Source organism: Artibeus jamaicensis, unplaced genomic scaffold, assembly GCF_021234435.1.
Source record: "Artibeus jamaicensis isolate MK-2021 breed Jamaican fruit bat unplaced genomic scaffold, CSHL_Jam_final scaffold_847, whole genome shotgun sequence".
Classification (NCBI taxonomy): domain Eukaryota; kingdom Metazoa; phylum Chordata; class Mammalia; order Chiroptera; family Phyllostomidae; genus Artibeus; species Artibeus jamaicensis.
The window spans coordinates 4,507,189-4,522,849 of record NW_026522057.1 but is presented as its reverse complement, the minus strand read 5'-3'; the positions used below and the strand labels follow the sequence as shown (position 1 = coordinate 4,522,849).

Here is a 15,661-nt window from a genome sequence, read left to right as displayed (position 1 = left end):
CTAGAAGCTTTCCCACTAAGATCAGGAACAAGGTAAAGATGTTCTTTTTCACCAGAACTTTTCAACATTGTATTGGAAGTTCTAACTAATACATTGTAATGAGACAAGAAAACAGATTGCGAAGGAAGAAATAAAATTCTCTTTTCTCATAGGTGACATAATTGTCTATGTAGAGAATGTGAAAGGCAAAAAATTCCTGGAACTAAAAAGCAACTATAGCCAGATATGGTTTCCAGACACTAAAGCTAGTCAGTTTCCTATATAACAGCTGTAAACAACTTTTGAAATTAAAAACATAATACCGTATGGGCACCTCTAGAAACAAAACACTTAGGCATAAATCTAACAAAATTTATATGAGGAAGACTATAGAACTGATGAATGAAATAAAAAACTAAATAAATGGAGAGACATTCCATGTTTATGGACAGGAAGACTCATTGTCAAGATGTCACTTCTTCCCAACTTGATCTACAGATACGATGCCATCTCAGTCAAAATCTTAGCAAGTTACTTGGTGGCTATTGACAAACTTATGGAAAGTTTATATGGAGCGGCAAGAGATTAGAATAGCTAATACAATATTGTAGGAGAAGAACACAGTTGAAAGACTGATGCTGCTCAACTTCAAGAGTTACTATTAAGCTACAGCTATCAAGATGGTGTCTACTGGTGAAAGAAATGACAAATAGGTCAATGGAACAGAAGAGAGAGTCCAGAAATTGTCCCACATAAATGTAGTTAACTGATCTTTGACAAAAGAGTAACGGCAGTACAGTGGAGAAAAGATCATCTTTTCAATAAATGATGCACATGCAAAAAAATGAATCTAGATGCAGACCTTGCATTCTTCACAAAAATTAACTCAAAACAGATCACATACCTAAATGCAAAAGTCAAAACTATAAGCCTTCTAGAAGATAACATAGGAGAAAGCCAAGATGTCCTTGAGTATGGCAATGACTTTTTAGATACAACACGAAAGTCCCAATCCAGGGAAGAAATACAGATGTGGGGGTTAGGAGTGCTGACCCCTTCACTGTGAAAACCCATGGAAAATACTGTTTTGCTCTGTGGTTGGTTGAATCTGTGAATGCAAAACCTACGGCTATGGAGGGCCAACTGTATATTTATTGAAAAAATCCACATATGAGTGGGCCCTATAATGGTGAATACACGTTGTTACATACTTGTTGAAACTCACAGAATATACAACCCCAAGAAAGAACTATAATGTAAACTATGAACTTTGGGTGATAATAACATTTCAATGTAGAGTCCTCAATGGAAATAAATGTACCACTCTGTGGAGGATGATGATAATGGAGAAGGCTATACATGTGGGGGTGCCAGGGGAATATGGGTAAAAAGTCTCTATAACCACTGCTCAATTTTGCTGTAACCTAAAAAAAAGTCTAGTAAAACTTTCAGAGAACAAGAAAGCTCTTCATAGCTGATGCAAATATTCAAGAGCAAGGAAGCAGAATATAAGCATTTCCTAATTGTATGTGACCATTTTCCTAAATGTATGTTAAACCCTTTTACGAAGAGCATTCTGCAAGTCTGGTTTTCCACCAAACACCCTTTGGAAAATGCCACTACGATAATAAATAATGATACTTTTAAAAGTAAGATGTCAGAAAGAATAAGCTCAATACAAAGTTGAAAGATACAATTGAGAAAAGCTTCAAGAAAGTGGAGCAAAAGACAAAGAATAAGAATAAGAATACAGAAAGTTAAGAATATTAGAGGAGTTCAAGAGGTTCAACATCTGTGTAACATGTATGCCAGAAAGAGTGAATAGAGAAAAAGTAGAAAATCACCGATGAATGAATTTTTAAAGATTTCAAGAAACTAAGGAATGAAATGGGAACCCTAAGTGTCCAGCACTGTAGGTAAAAATACTCATACCTTAGGTGAAATTTCAGAATAGTGGGTTTGAAGAGAAGCTTCAAAGAGAATAAACAAAGAGAATAAACAGGTTATATACAAAACTAAAGAAGAAAATATAAGAAATATTTACATGGGAAAACAAAGACATGGAAAGTAGCAAACTGAGGGTAATACGGAAGACTGGTGAAAAGGATGTCAAGAAATTCCAAAGCCTCCAGGACAGATTTCTTTTAGAGTTCAATGGACAAGATATATAATGTACCTGAACATAAAGAGAGATGTATACAGTAGTAAGATAGTTTAATTTTGAATAAACACATAGTGAAATAAATAATAAAAAATTAACAAGATTTACTCTGAAATCAAAATGTTGTGCAACAAAAGGAAAAATAGTCATAGTAGATTACCTGTCTCTACTGAGAAGAGCATTTAACAAGTTACAATAACAAAATACTGAATTTCAACCTAATAAAATATAGGGTATTGATATAGAATTAAGATAGGGAAGTACATGTGGGTGGATAAGGAGCTAGGATATCAAGAATTAAATCTTCATCTTCTAAACTGGGTTGTTAGTTGAAAAATGCCTAAAGCTAAAGAATGGCAATATTATACCCTAAGAACCCTGAAACACCAATTCAAAAGGACCTATGCACCCCAATGTTCATAGCAGCACAATTTACAATAGCCAAGTGCTGGAAACAGCCTAAGGGCCCATCAATAAATGAGTGGATCAAGAAATTGTAGTACATTTATACAATGAAATACTATGCAGCAGACAGGAAGAAGAAACTCCTACTCTTCGAGACAACATGTATAAAACTGGAGAGTATTATGCTAAGTGAAATAAGCCAGACAGTGACAGACAAATACCATATGATCTCACCTTTAAGTGGAACCTAGTCAACAAAACAAACAAGTGAGCAAAATAGAACCAGAGACATGGAAATAAAGAACAAACTGACAGTAACCAGAAGAGAGGAGGAGAAGATAATGAGGCAAAGAAGGGGAAGGGTTGTCAAGGAACATGTATAAAGGACCCATGGACAAAGACAAGTGGGGTGGGTAGGGCAGCAGGAGAGTAACTGGGGGAAAATGAGGACAACTGTAATTGCACAACAATAAAAACAAAGGAAAAATTAAGACAGATTAAAAAAACATTCCATTTTCTAAAAGGAATACAATTAAGAGAAATTTAAAAAAACATTCCATTTTCTTATACAGAGGTAAATGAGAGAATCAACTAAACTAAAAGCAACTGGGCTTCCGGCCAAGATGAAGGCATAGGTAGACACACAGTGCTTCCCTGTACAATGAAAAGAAAGACAACAACAATTTAAAAATAAAAAACAACCAGAACTGACAGAAAAATCTAACTGTATGGAAGTCTGACAACCAAGGAGTTAAAGAAGAAACATTCATCCAGACCAGTAGGAGGTGGGGAGACTGGCAGCCAGTGGAGAGGACTCACGGCGGCAAGGCAGCACCTGGCAGATTGGCAAGGAAATGGATTGTGGAGTGGGACAGGCAAGGCTGCACCTGGCTGGCAAGGTGGTGGCTGGTGGAGCTGGCGGTCCTACATTTGCATGCAGATAAACTGGGAGGAATAACTTGGGAGGGAGACAGACCATGCAACCTAGGGTACCAGGGCAGGGAAATAAAGCTTCAAACCTCTGACTAAAAACACCGGTGGAGGTTAAGGGGGTTGAGAAACTCCCAGCCTCACAGGAGAGTTCATTGGAGAGGCCCATAGGGTCCTAGAACATACACAAACCACCCACCCAGGAATCAGCAGCAGAAGGGCCCAATTTGATTGTGGGTAGTAGGAGAAGTGACTGAAAACTTCTGTCAGAGAGGGAAGCAAGCAGCATTGTTCCCTCTCGGACCCCTACCCCACATACAGCATCACAACGCAGGGAGGAAGTTGCCTGCCCTGGTGAACACCTAAGGCTCTGCCCCTTACTACATAACAGGCACACCAAGACAAAAAAAAAGGCCCAAATGAAATAACAGATCAAAGCTCCAGAAAAAAATACAACTTAGCAATGAAGAGATAGCCAACCTATCAGATGCACAGTTCAAAACACTGGTAATCAGAATGCTCACAGAACTGGTTGAATTTGGTTGCAAATTAGATGAAAAAATGAAGGCTACGCTAAGGGAAATAAAGGAAAATGTAGAGGGAATCAAGAGTGATGGGAAGGAAACTGGGACTCATATCAACGGTGTGGACAGGAAGGAAGAAAGAAACAACCAAACAGAAAAGAATGAAGAAACAAGAATTCAAAGAAAATGAGGAGAGGCTTAGGAACCTTCAGGACATCTTTAAACATTCCAACATCCAAATTATAGGGGTACCAGAAGGGGAAGGGGAAGAGCAACAAGTGGAAAACTTATTTGAACAAATAATAAAGGAGAACTTCCCCAATCTGGCAAAGGAAATAGACTTCTAGGAAGTGAAGGAAGCTCAGAGAGTCCCAAAGAAGTTGAACCCAAGGAAGAACACACCAAGGCACATCATAATTACATTACCCAAGATTAAAGATAAGGAGAGAAACTTAAAAGCAGCAAGAGAAAAGGAGAAAGTTACCTACAAAGGAGTTCCCATCAGACTGTCAGCTTACTTCTCAAGAGACCTTACAGGCAAGAAGGGGCTGGAAAGAAGTATTCCAAGTCATGAAAGGCCAGAACCTACATCCAAGATTGCTCTATCCAGCAAAGCTTTCATTTAGATTGGAAGGGCAGATATAAAGTGCTTCTCAGATAAGGTCAAGTTAAAGGAATTCATCATCACCAAGCCCTTATTCTATGAAATGTTAAAGGGATTTATCTAAGAAAAAGAAGATAAAAAATATGAACAGTAAAATGACAATGAACTCACAGTTATTAACAACCACACCTAAAACAAACACAAAAAAACCCCCAAGCAAACAACTAGAATGGGAACAGAATCACAGAAATAAAGATCACATGGAGGGTTATTAGCAGGGGAGTGGGAGGGTGAGAGAGAGGAAAAAGGTAAAAAGAATAAGTAACATAAATGGTAGGTAGAAAATAGACAGGGGGAGGTTAAGAATAGTATAGGAAATGTAGAAACCAAAAAACTTGTATGTATGACCCATGGACATGAACTAAAGTGGGGGAATGTGGGTGGGAGGGGGTGTGCAAAGTAGAGGGGAATAAAGGGGGGTAATGGGAAAACTGTAATAGCATAATCAATAAAATATATTTTTAAAAAGGGATTATTTTTGATGAGCAGTAAATAATAGGGGATGGGGGTCTGTTCACTTTCATTTTTGTAATAATTCTTGTAGAGTTCATTTTCCTTTAGACTATGAGAATATAATAATTCTTAAAAAGTGCTGTGCAGTTAAAAAGTAAAAAGTAGGTAATAAAGACTATAGTTGAGTCCTTTATATTCTATAGACCCCACCAAAAAACTACTTCAACTCATATTTTGAATTGAGCTGTTGATATTTTAGCAGCAAAATACTGAAGTTAATTGCTAAAAAAAAGAATATAGTATGGAACATAGCTTTTAATTTATGTTAGCATCTGAAGGGACTCTAAGGCTCAGAAAGGGAACTGACTTCAAATCTCATGACATGCCTCCAAGATGCCTGCATGCCTGCTTGGTTTACCCTACATCATTCTAGATGCTGCTTAGGAGCCTTTTCAACAGTAAGTAGAAGATCCACAGCAGAGGAATCTTCATGCCATGCCTCACTATTCCATTTAAATAAAGCTGACCATCTCTTCTGACAGTGCGATCATTGGCCTAAATCTCATAGCCTAGGAAAAATGGGAACTAACTTTGTATCCACTGCCTGCTCTAGGCCAGGCTATGGTGGATTTTATTGATCATGGTGTCACCATTCCCCAATTGGACCGTGGCTCATTCTGTGTGACCTTGAGCAGTGGCAGGATTATTGTAATGCTGGAAGGGTTTTGGAAGGAATCGCTAAGAATGGGGCACCCTGAACTGGAAAGGATTTGTAATATTATATAAACTGGGCCACCCCAGCTCCCCAACTCTGAGTTCACAGACTACCTACCCAAGTTTCTTTGACTATTTTTGATAGGATGGAGGTGTCTCTGAAGCTATTTCAAATGCCAAAGATAATAAAAAAAAAGAACCTATACAGGTTTACAAATAGATAAGGGACTAATTAGTGGGGAAAAATGAGAAAGTGCAGGCACAGGGGCCTGGGGCTGTTGCAGCTCGTACCATGATCTGCTCTTACCTGTGGGGGCCTGCATGGCTGAGCTGGGGATGGTGGCAGCATCTTGGGGTACAGTGCTGGTATCCGGTTCAGGGGTGCTGGTTGTTGGTGAGGTGGGTGGTGGGTTCATCAAAGTCCGAGGTTTCCTCTGTCAAAATGGATGGGGAAAAGTTTGCTACCCATGATAGGTAACTTGTCTTCTCATTCCCCTATTCCTAACCCTTAATTCACCCATGAAACAAAAATATATTTGTAGATGGGACTGTATTTTATCTTTGTTTTGTACACAGCATCTTGTCCAAAGCTGTACATACAGCAGATGCCTAGTAAATATTTTCTGAACCAATGAACAATATTCTGGGCTTCCGTACAGCCAAAGCTTAATTAACTGTCTTTCACATTTACTTTCTCTTTCCTGAAAAGCAGAAATGTCTCTTCCTCTAATTCTACAAACTACTTTCCTCTGCCTACCTGTTGGGTTCATTACCTGCCATTTATTATCTTCAACCTTGTACTCCAGTAATCTCTAACTATATAACTTCTCTAAAAACCATGTCTGGTCTATACTTTTATAATAATAAACCATTCTTTCTGTTTAAAATGACCTTTTTAAAAATCTTACAAATATTTGTTTATCCAGGAAATGTTTCTAGGTTTTCTCTAGTTACTGTCTCTTTTGTGCTATCTCTGTTCTTTGTATTGTTGCTATCTGTCACAATATATTGTCATTACATATATTTATAAAAGCATTTGCTATTAGCCTAGAGCTTCCTGAGAGTCTGATTTTGATATGATCACTAGCATGATACTTGACATACATGTGTCAATAATGTTTTTCCATGAAGCATAAAGTATAGAATGCAAATGAGGGAAGTAATAAAAATTATTTGAGACATATCTAAAATTTTCCTTATGGTGGTCAGGGCAGCCTCTGGGAGAGAAGGATCTCAGAAGGTTCTTGCCAAGATAAAGTTTGCTAAAAGCCTTTCTAATGCAAGTAAAATAATCATTGTCAAGGTCCAGAAGTCCCTTTTTTACTAAATGCCATGTAGGGTCCACTGTTGAGAGCTGTATAAACCTGTCTGTCTCCTAGGGATATTATTATCTAAAGAGAGAGCACCCTTGACAGCAAACATATACTGTAAGATGGCCTTGCCTGTGAAAGTAGTCACACAAACACCTATGAAAACATACACGGGACATGGACAGCTGCTCATATTTTTTGACATTGCTAAAAGTAAAAATCCAAATAAACAATGAGTCAGGGTAGGAAGGAATACCAGGTTCAACTTCACTGAGTTGGTGGTAGGATTTCATGTGGTCCCTGAAGGAACAATCCTGGTGAGTTAGGTGACCATTGTAGAAGAAACCAGGAAAAATGAAGACATTACGTATTACTATTTGAGATAGGTGCAATTACATGTACTATATCTATTCATATATTACCTCATCTCCATTTTATTGATGAGAAAACTGGGGCTCAGAGTCTTACTCAATGAAGCTTTCCCAAAATCACACAGGTGGTAACAAATGGAGGTGGGATATAAAACCAAGTTTGTCTGGTTTCAAAGCCTCTAGTCACAAGACCACTTTGCTTCAGAAAGGAATATTAGGGTTATAGGTTAAAATGAAAGGATATACACTTAGAGCAGTAGGTAAAAATACCAGGAAGGGGAATTAGGGAGTCAAATGCCAGGCCATTAAAATATAGGATAAGATTAGAATTAATGTCTTTAAGAGGCTAGAAAGAAAGATGACCTACGTTTGGGAATGGCTGAAGAAGCAGAGGAGAGGCAATCACAGAGTCACAGTTCTTAGGTTTTGAAGGATCTTAAAGGTTATTTAATTCAACCATCCATCCAGTATATCTGCTTCCTTGTCCCTGAAAACATCCTTCCCATACAGCCATCCAACCAGTCCCTGATGAAATACCTCTAATAATGGGAGATCACTACTGCTACAGGGTCTGGCAGAAATAACACCCCTTTTTTACTATAAAATCTTTTATTACAAAATCATCAGCATGAAATTTTGTAACATAACAATATCACACTCAAGCACACCATATGACATTTCAGGTGAAATGTTAAAATTAAAACTAGAAATTATTACACTCATATTATTACCCTATCAACCACCCTCTAACAGGCCTTACTTCTGCCAGACTGTATTTTAGAATGGATTTAACTGTTTCTTTATCCTGAGAAAAAGGCTGTCTGCTTGAGTTTCTGCTTGTTTAGTTCTGGTTCTGTCTTCAGAACCTCACAGACAAAATTTCTCCCTCCTTAATCTGACTGTCTTCAAGATGTCTTTACATCATCAAAAGCACAGCTTCTCTGGCCTTGCAATCTTAGGGCCTTCAGACTCTCCTCCACAACATGAGAATTAGAAAGAGTTATGGAGACAAAAGTAAATCAGAACCTGGGTCAGGGGTTAGTGGTAGGAAGTCAGGAACATTATGTGTTACATACAAATATTAGGATGTGAAATTGAGAGTTCAAAGCCAGTAACTGAGAAACAATCTCAATTAGAATATCATCACTCAAACCATCCATCCACCCATCCTGCATATACTGAACATCTCTCAAGAGACTGATATATAAGGAACTGCAGGAGAAAGAAGAAAAAGAGTAGGTTCCTAACCTTGAGGAGCTTATAGTCTAGGACTGAAGTCAGCTGGAGCTAATAAACAAAAGAAAATTGACCAACCAACAAACTAAACCTAGGGAAGAACTTAGGAGACTGGAATGGAGTTCTCAGGAGGACTGGGCATCATGTCCATGGTGGAAGTCAGGCAGTCTAGTTCAGGAAGGAGCTGCAGAGAAATCCAGAACAGGGAGGGAGTGCAGAAGGTCATGCCAAAGGAAGCCCCAGAGAAGCCGCTGAGGAACTTTCGCATCAATGGTTTCCCCGGGGAAGATACACATGAAGTCATGACTTAAAGGTGGTACTTTTAGGGACAATGCTCAGTGAAGCTGGACTCAGCAGTCTTTTCCTACACTAAAGGTGTTAGCTCCCTCAAAAAATTCGAGGGAGTGGATGTGTGGTAGGGCAGCAGTGACATTGAAACTAGACAACCTGGGGACCCAGCTCTGTAGCCTTTGCTGTTTATTAGCTATGTGGCCTTAGGGAGGTCATTTCATATCAGTAAGTCTCAATTTACTTAACTCTTAAATAACATTGACATTATCATCTTCTATGGTTTTGTGAAAATTATGTGATATACAATGGGGTCTGATATAGAACCTTATGCTTAGTAGGTATTTGATAGTAGTTTTGTTTTTTTTAAGAAGTGGCAGGAATAGAAAAAAATACATTTACGAAATCAATTTCCTCTTTTTGTTTACAAGCCTGGGCATTCACTTTTGGTAGGTTAACAATCAGGAGCACGACCTTCCATCTATGGAGGACATTGGATCAGAATTCCTTTGAATGAGAGTAACTTTTAAAGTCAAAATTTGTTTCTTATCCACATCACACTATGTCTAATGTTACCGACTCCCAGGTAAGTAGCTAAGTAGGGACGACAGCCTAGGAGATTCCTCTTAAGAGCATGCACAAGGTGGAGAATAGGGCTGGACATGCCCCTTTCTCAGATGGATGGATATGGATGGGTTATCCCTTTATAACCCTTTATTCCTTTCTGAGAAACCCACATTTTTACCTACCTTACTGCCAGGTTTGGGACCCCTCTTCTTTGGGAATTTCAAAGGTTCAGCTGATTTAGATGGGGTGGCGATTGGATGAGGAATGAGGGGCTTGGGTGTCCGGCCCCGCTTCTTTCCTGGTTTACGCCCCCTCTGCCCTGGTTGATGCTCCAAATCAGTTCTGGTGCTGCAGTGGATGCTGGGCTTCTCAGTGTTCACATCAGATGCAGGATAGGGACTCTTTGGAATCACAACTGCAAGAAAAAGACTTACTCTATCACCCTCTCCTCCCACCTGTATTCCCATCCCAGCCAGAGGAAAAAAAGACTTGCTACTAGTCTTGCTACTATTTTCCTGGCATCTGACCTAAATATTAGAAAACCTCAGAGGAGAACTGAGGTTAGGTTGGCTAGAATTGGAAGTTTTAATTATTTCTGGCAGGTGTAGTAGAAAAAAATTAAAAATTTATCCCCAAGGCATCAAATTAAAGCACATAAACAGAACCACAGGGATACAGTCCTTTCCTTCTAAGAATGAAAAATGGAATTTCAGAAGAGAAAATGATGCCTTTTCCAGGTTACACCATGAGTTGAGATGAGGTCTTATGTTTTGAAACTAGGCCTGTCAACCAAGTCAGAAATTTTCTACATCAATCCACGTAAAGTTTTAGTGTGAGTATTGCAGAGAGGAGTAGTAAAACACATGGAAACAAATACATCTGCTTTCATCTCTCCTCACCTGAAAAATCTTTGCTCCACATTATCTTTAGGGTAAAGTCCAAATTCTTTTATTCTGATATCCAAGGACTTCTGTGACTTTTTTCCCCCTTCCTTGATCTCCAGTTATATATGATGTCATTTCCTGCCACCCACCTCCAAGTTCTAGACCCACTGTTTTCTGAACACCAAGTCATTTGTATATGTTGGGGTCTCTATTTTTCCTGGTCAGACATACATCAATATTCAATTTCTAATACTTGCCTCTTTATTGAGGCCTTGTTTGACTATACCCCAACTAAGTCAGTGTCTCCTTCTCCAAAACATTCTGTAGACATCTATGTTAGAGTACTTTCAAGTTTACTCCAATCATTCATTTTCTTCTTAAATTGATGATTTTTCAAGATAAGGGATATCTAATTCATTCCATGAGTATTTGTGGAGCATTTACTACAGATTATGCACTGTTCTAAGAAGGCCTGGGGATAGAACAGTGCACAAAACAGATAGTTTCCCCTCTTACGGGGCAGGGGAGACAGAAAATAAACAAACACACATACAATATAATATTAGGTAATTGCTATTATCAAAATTAAAGCAAACTTAAAAAGATAGAGGAAAGTCCTCTTTGAAGAGGTGACATTTGCACAAAGCTCCCAAATGAAATAAAAGCACAGCCTTATGAAGATCTGAGAAAAGAGCCTTTCAAGTAGAGGGTATGTAACAATTGCAAAGATTCTGAGATGGGAACATGTTAGTGTGTTTGAGAAATTGAAAGAAGGTTAGTATACAGCTAGAATTGAGTGAGGAAAGGGGAGAGTGGAAGGAGAATATGTTAGAAAGGGTGTAGCAATAAGATGATGTAGGACTTTGTAGATTGTAATAATGAACCTCACCCTGGATGGTGTGGCTTGGTGGCTTGAGCACCAGCCTGTGAACCAAAGGGTCACTGGTTCAGTTCCCAGTCAGGGCAAATACCTGGGTTGTGAGCCAAGTCCTGGCTAGATGTGTGTGATGTTTCTTTCACACATAACTGATGTTTCTCTCCCTTTCTTTCTCCCTCCTTTTTCCACTTTCTAAAAATAAATACAGAAATAAAATCTTTAAAAAAAAGACAATGAACCTGAACTTACTCTAAGTTTGAAGGGCAGCACTGGAGGGTTTTGAGCACAGGAGTAACATGATGTACTTTAAAAGAAACACTGTGGCTGCTGCTCTGGGAGGGGGCAGGGCAAGATCAGAATTGGAGAGACTAGTTAAAAACTCATTGTGATGGAAGGGTAGAAGGTAATGTTTCTTATGCTTCCAGGTAGGATGTAAGAGATTATGACAATGCAATGTTACTGATGAAACAATCAGAAAAGTCAGATAAATTATTGTGAAAAACACTGCAGTGCTGTAGTAATCACGCAGATTAGAAGAACTCACTAGATGAACTTTCCAGACCTGTCTGGAAACAGTGGTAGCTGACACTGTTTTCTTTCCTGAGGGCATCTGCCAATTCAAGGGCACAAATTTAGGATCAGGGTTGGCCTGTGCAGAGGAGCTCTACTGGAGGAAAGAGAAATCAGAGAGATTTCTGTGATAGACTGGCACTTGAGGAGCTCCATGTATGTGGCCAATCTTCCCCATGGAACATTTAATGAATTCTAAGCCTGCACACTGGAACTGTGAAGCAAGACTGAGAGCATCTAAAATATAGAATAAAATCTCCCATTATCCTGAGGTTTTAGGAGACAAGGTCTCACTAAAAGGAGAAGCTCTATCTCAAACACATAGCTGATTTCCTCAAGATTGTGAAATTTTAAGAAGAGAGGTCAAAGAACTAAGCCCTAATTTTCTCAAGAATAAGATGGTTTTTCAGGGCTAAGGAAACGAAGCCCTGTTAGGTTCTGAATCGAGAGCCTAAGAAGGCCCACATCCAAGAAACATGGATCTTTTTAAGGCGTATTGAACTCCAGGTTAGCTGTTGATATATTTTAGCCCTTTGAAGATAATTATATATATATATACTCATTCTAGAGTTTTATACTCAGTGAAAATATCTTCCAAAAAAGAAGATTAAATAACATTTTCAGACAAATCAAAGCTGAGAGAATTGGTTACCACAAGACCTAAAACTACAAAAAGTAAAAAGGAAGATCTTCAGGCTGAAGGAAAGTACTCCTAGATGGAAGGGTAAAACTGCAGGAAGGAATGAAGAGCATAAGAAAGTGTAAATATGTGTGTAGAACCAAAATGAATATTGACTATTTAGAACAAGAATTTTTAAAAAATAGCTTGTAGGGCTTATAATACATACATACATACTAATGTATATATGGTACATATATTTTAGTAAATTATATGAAAGCAATAGCCACAAAGGACAAAAATGGGGGTAAATAAAGCAAAACTTTGTTAAGACTTTTGCATTATTTGGGAAGTGGTTAGAAAGCATTTTTAAGGTAGACTTAAATTTAAGTCCAAGATGTATATTTGCATAAGGTAACTACTTAAAGCATTATATAAGAATGTATCACTAAAAGCTAAGGAGAGAATTATAAAATAATAAAACATACTTGATTAATTCCAAATAAGGCAAGAAAGAGGAAAAAAGAAATGAGGAAAGACTTAGAATAAAGACAAAACAAAAAGCAAAATGCAAAGTGATAGTCAAACCCAAATGAATAATTATATTAATAACAAGTTAAATACTCTGGTTTCTCTTCAGAATGCACACATCTTTTGCCTCTTACTAAAAACAAGTTAAGTAATAGAAAAAATAGATATACTAAGCCAAAAACTCCAGAATCCAATTATATCTGTTTTATAAAAGGACCTTGAAATATGACAAAGGAAGAAAAAGCAAGTAGATGGCAAAATATACCCTGTAAACACTGACCAAAAGACAGTTCTTGTTGCTATATTATAATTAGACAAGATAGTCTTTTAAGGCAAGAAGTATGACAACTAAAAAGGGGCATTTCATCAAGATAAAATATAGTCCCATGCTGCTTAACAATGGAGATACATTCTGAGAAATGTGTGGTAGATGATTTTATCATTGTGCAAACATCATAGACTGCATTTACACAAACCAAGATGGTAGAATCTAATACACCCCTTGGCTGTATAGTATAGCCTACCACTCCTAGCTACAAGCCTGTAAGCAACTGTAACACAATAAGATTTGTATGTCTAAACCCATCTAAAAATAAGCAATACACGATTGATGCATTGTGTTATGATGTTGTGAGGGCTGGGATGTCACTACACAACAGGAATTTTTCAGCTCCATTATAATCTTGTGGGACCACCTTTGTATATGCAATCTGTTGTTGCCCAAAACATCATTATGTGGCTCATGACTGTAGTCAATTCAAAAGGAAGCTATAATAAACCTAAATTCCTATGTACCTAATAACATAAACATATGTAAAGCAAAACTTTAAAGAACGATAAAGAAAAACAGACAATTCCACACTTGTAAATTGGAGATCTTAACCTCTCAGTAACTGATAGGTTAAGAAGTGGAAGAAAAGTCAATAAGGATAGAAAAGATTTGAGTAATACAAATAACCAACTAATAACATAAATAACCAACCAATGTGACACATATAGGACACTCCACCCAATACATGTAAAATATACATTCTTTTCAAATGCTATGGAATATGTGGGGTGAAAAAGCAATCTTCAATAAAGTCCAAAGAAGTAAAAGAACACAGAATTTTCCCTAACTACAGGGGAAATTAAATAAAAATTAATAACAGAAAATTAATTAGAAAACCCCCAAATACTAAGAAATTAAAAAAACACATACTTGCAAGTACCTCGTATATCAAATAAATTAAAACAGAAATAAAAAATGTTTGGAACTTTAAATTCATAGAAATATGACATATCCAAATGTGTGAGATTCAGCTAAAATAATGCTCAGAGGGGATTTTATAGCTCTAAATGTTCATATCAGAAGAGAAGAAAGGTGAAATATCAATGATCTAATCTTCTATTTCAAAAACTAGGAAAAAATAGCAAACTAAACTCAAAGAAACTAAATGTAAGAAAATAATAGAGATGAGTGAATAAGTCAATGAAGAAAGGAAGTAAACATATAATAGAAAAAATTAACAAAGTCAAAGGTTGGTTCTTTGAAATAACCCTTTAACAAGCCTGATTAAAAACTATATAAAGAAGACACAAACCACAAATATCAAGAATAATAGAGAGCCTTCAGACGTTGAGAAGATAGTAACAGGATGTTATAGATAAATTTGAAATTTTATGTGAAATAGCCAACTTCCTTGAAAAAAAAACAGAACTTGTTAAAATGCACATAAAAAACAGACTATGAAGAGCCCTATACATAATTTCAAACTTGAAAGTGCAATTAAAAACCTTTCTGTACATAAAATTCCAGGCACAGATGCTTCACTGGTGAAGTCTAGCAAATATTTAAGAAATGATAACAAATTGTACAAAACATCTTTAGATAAATAGAAAAAGTAACACTCTCCAACTCATTTTGTGAGGCCACTGTAACCCTTGTACCAAAACATGACAGAGCTATTACAAAAAAACAAATTATAGACTAATATTCTCATGATCATGAGAGACAAAATCCATAACAAAATATTAGCAAATCAAATACAGCAATATATACAAAGGATAATATGTCATGACTAAATGGGGTTTATTTCAGAAATACAAAGGTATTTAACAATAGAAAAAAATCAGCTGAACTCACTACATTAACAAAGTAAAGATGAAAATATTTATCATCCCAATAAATGCAGAAAAAATTGCTGTCAAAATCAACATTCATTAGAAAAATTATCAGCAAATTAGGAATAGAAGGAATGTTTTTATAGAAAAAGGCATCTATAAAGAAATCTATGGCCAACAGTATACTTAATGGTGAAATATTGAAGATTTCCTTACTGAATTATGGAACAAAACAAAAATACCCACTATTACCACTTCTTTTCAACATTGCATTGGATGCCAAGATAATAAAGAAATAGTCTATAAATGTAAACTATAAAGAAGTTTTATTTGCACATGACAATATTTTTACATAAACTGCACCCCTCCAATCTACAAAATCAGTTAAAAAATTGATTTTGAAAGGTCATGAAATACAACTCAATATACAAAGATCTGATGTATTTATTTTTTTAAATTTTTTACTTAGCTTTTA

At 36.9% G+C, this 15,661-nt stretch overlaps 1 protein-coding gene across 12 annotated transcripts in view; it reads right to left on the bottom strand.

Moving 5' to 3' along the window:
* Window positions 1-15,661, bottom strand: part of SCMH1 (Scm polycomb group protein homolog 1) — a 143,537-nt gene that overhangs the window by 37,653 nt on the left and 90,223 nt on the right. For all 12 annotated transcript variants that reach the window (XM_037149406.2, XM_037149408.2, XM_037149407.2 and 9 more), the window contains 2 exons: window positions 9,785-10,017; window positions 6,138-6,264 (listed from right to left, as the gene is read on the bottom strand). In XM_037149406.2, the coding sequence (XP_037005301.2) occupies window positions 6,138-6,264; window positions 9,785-10,017 (360 nt within the window). The remainder of the gene's footprint in view (window positions 1-6,137; window positions 6,265-9,784; window positions 10,018-15,661) is intronic.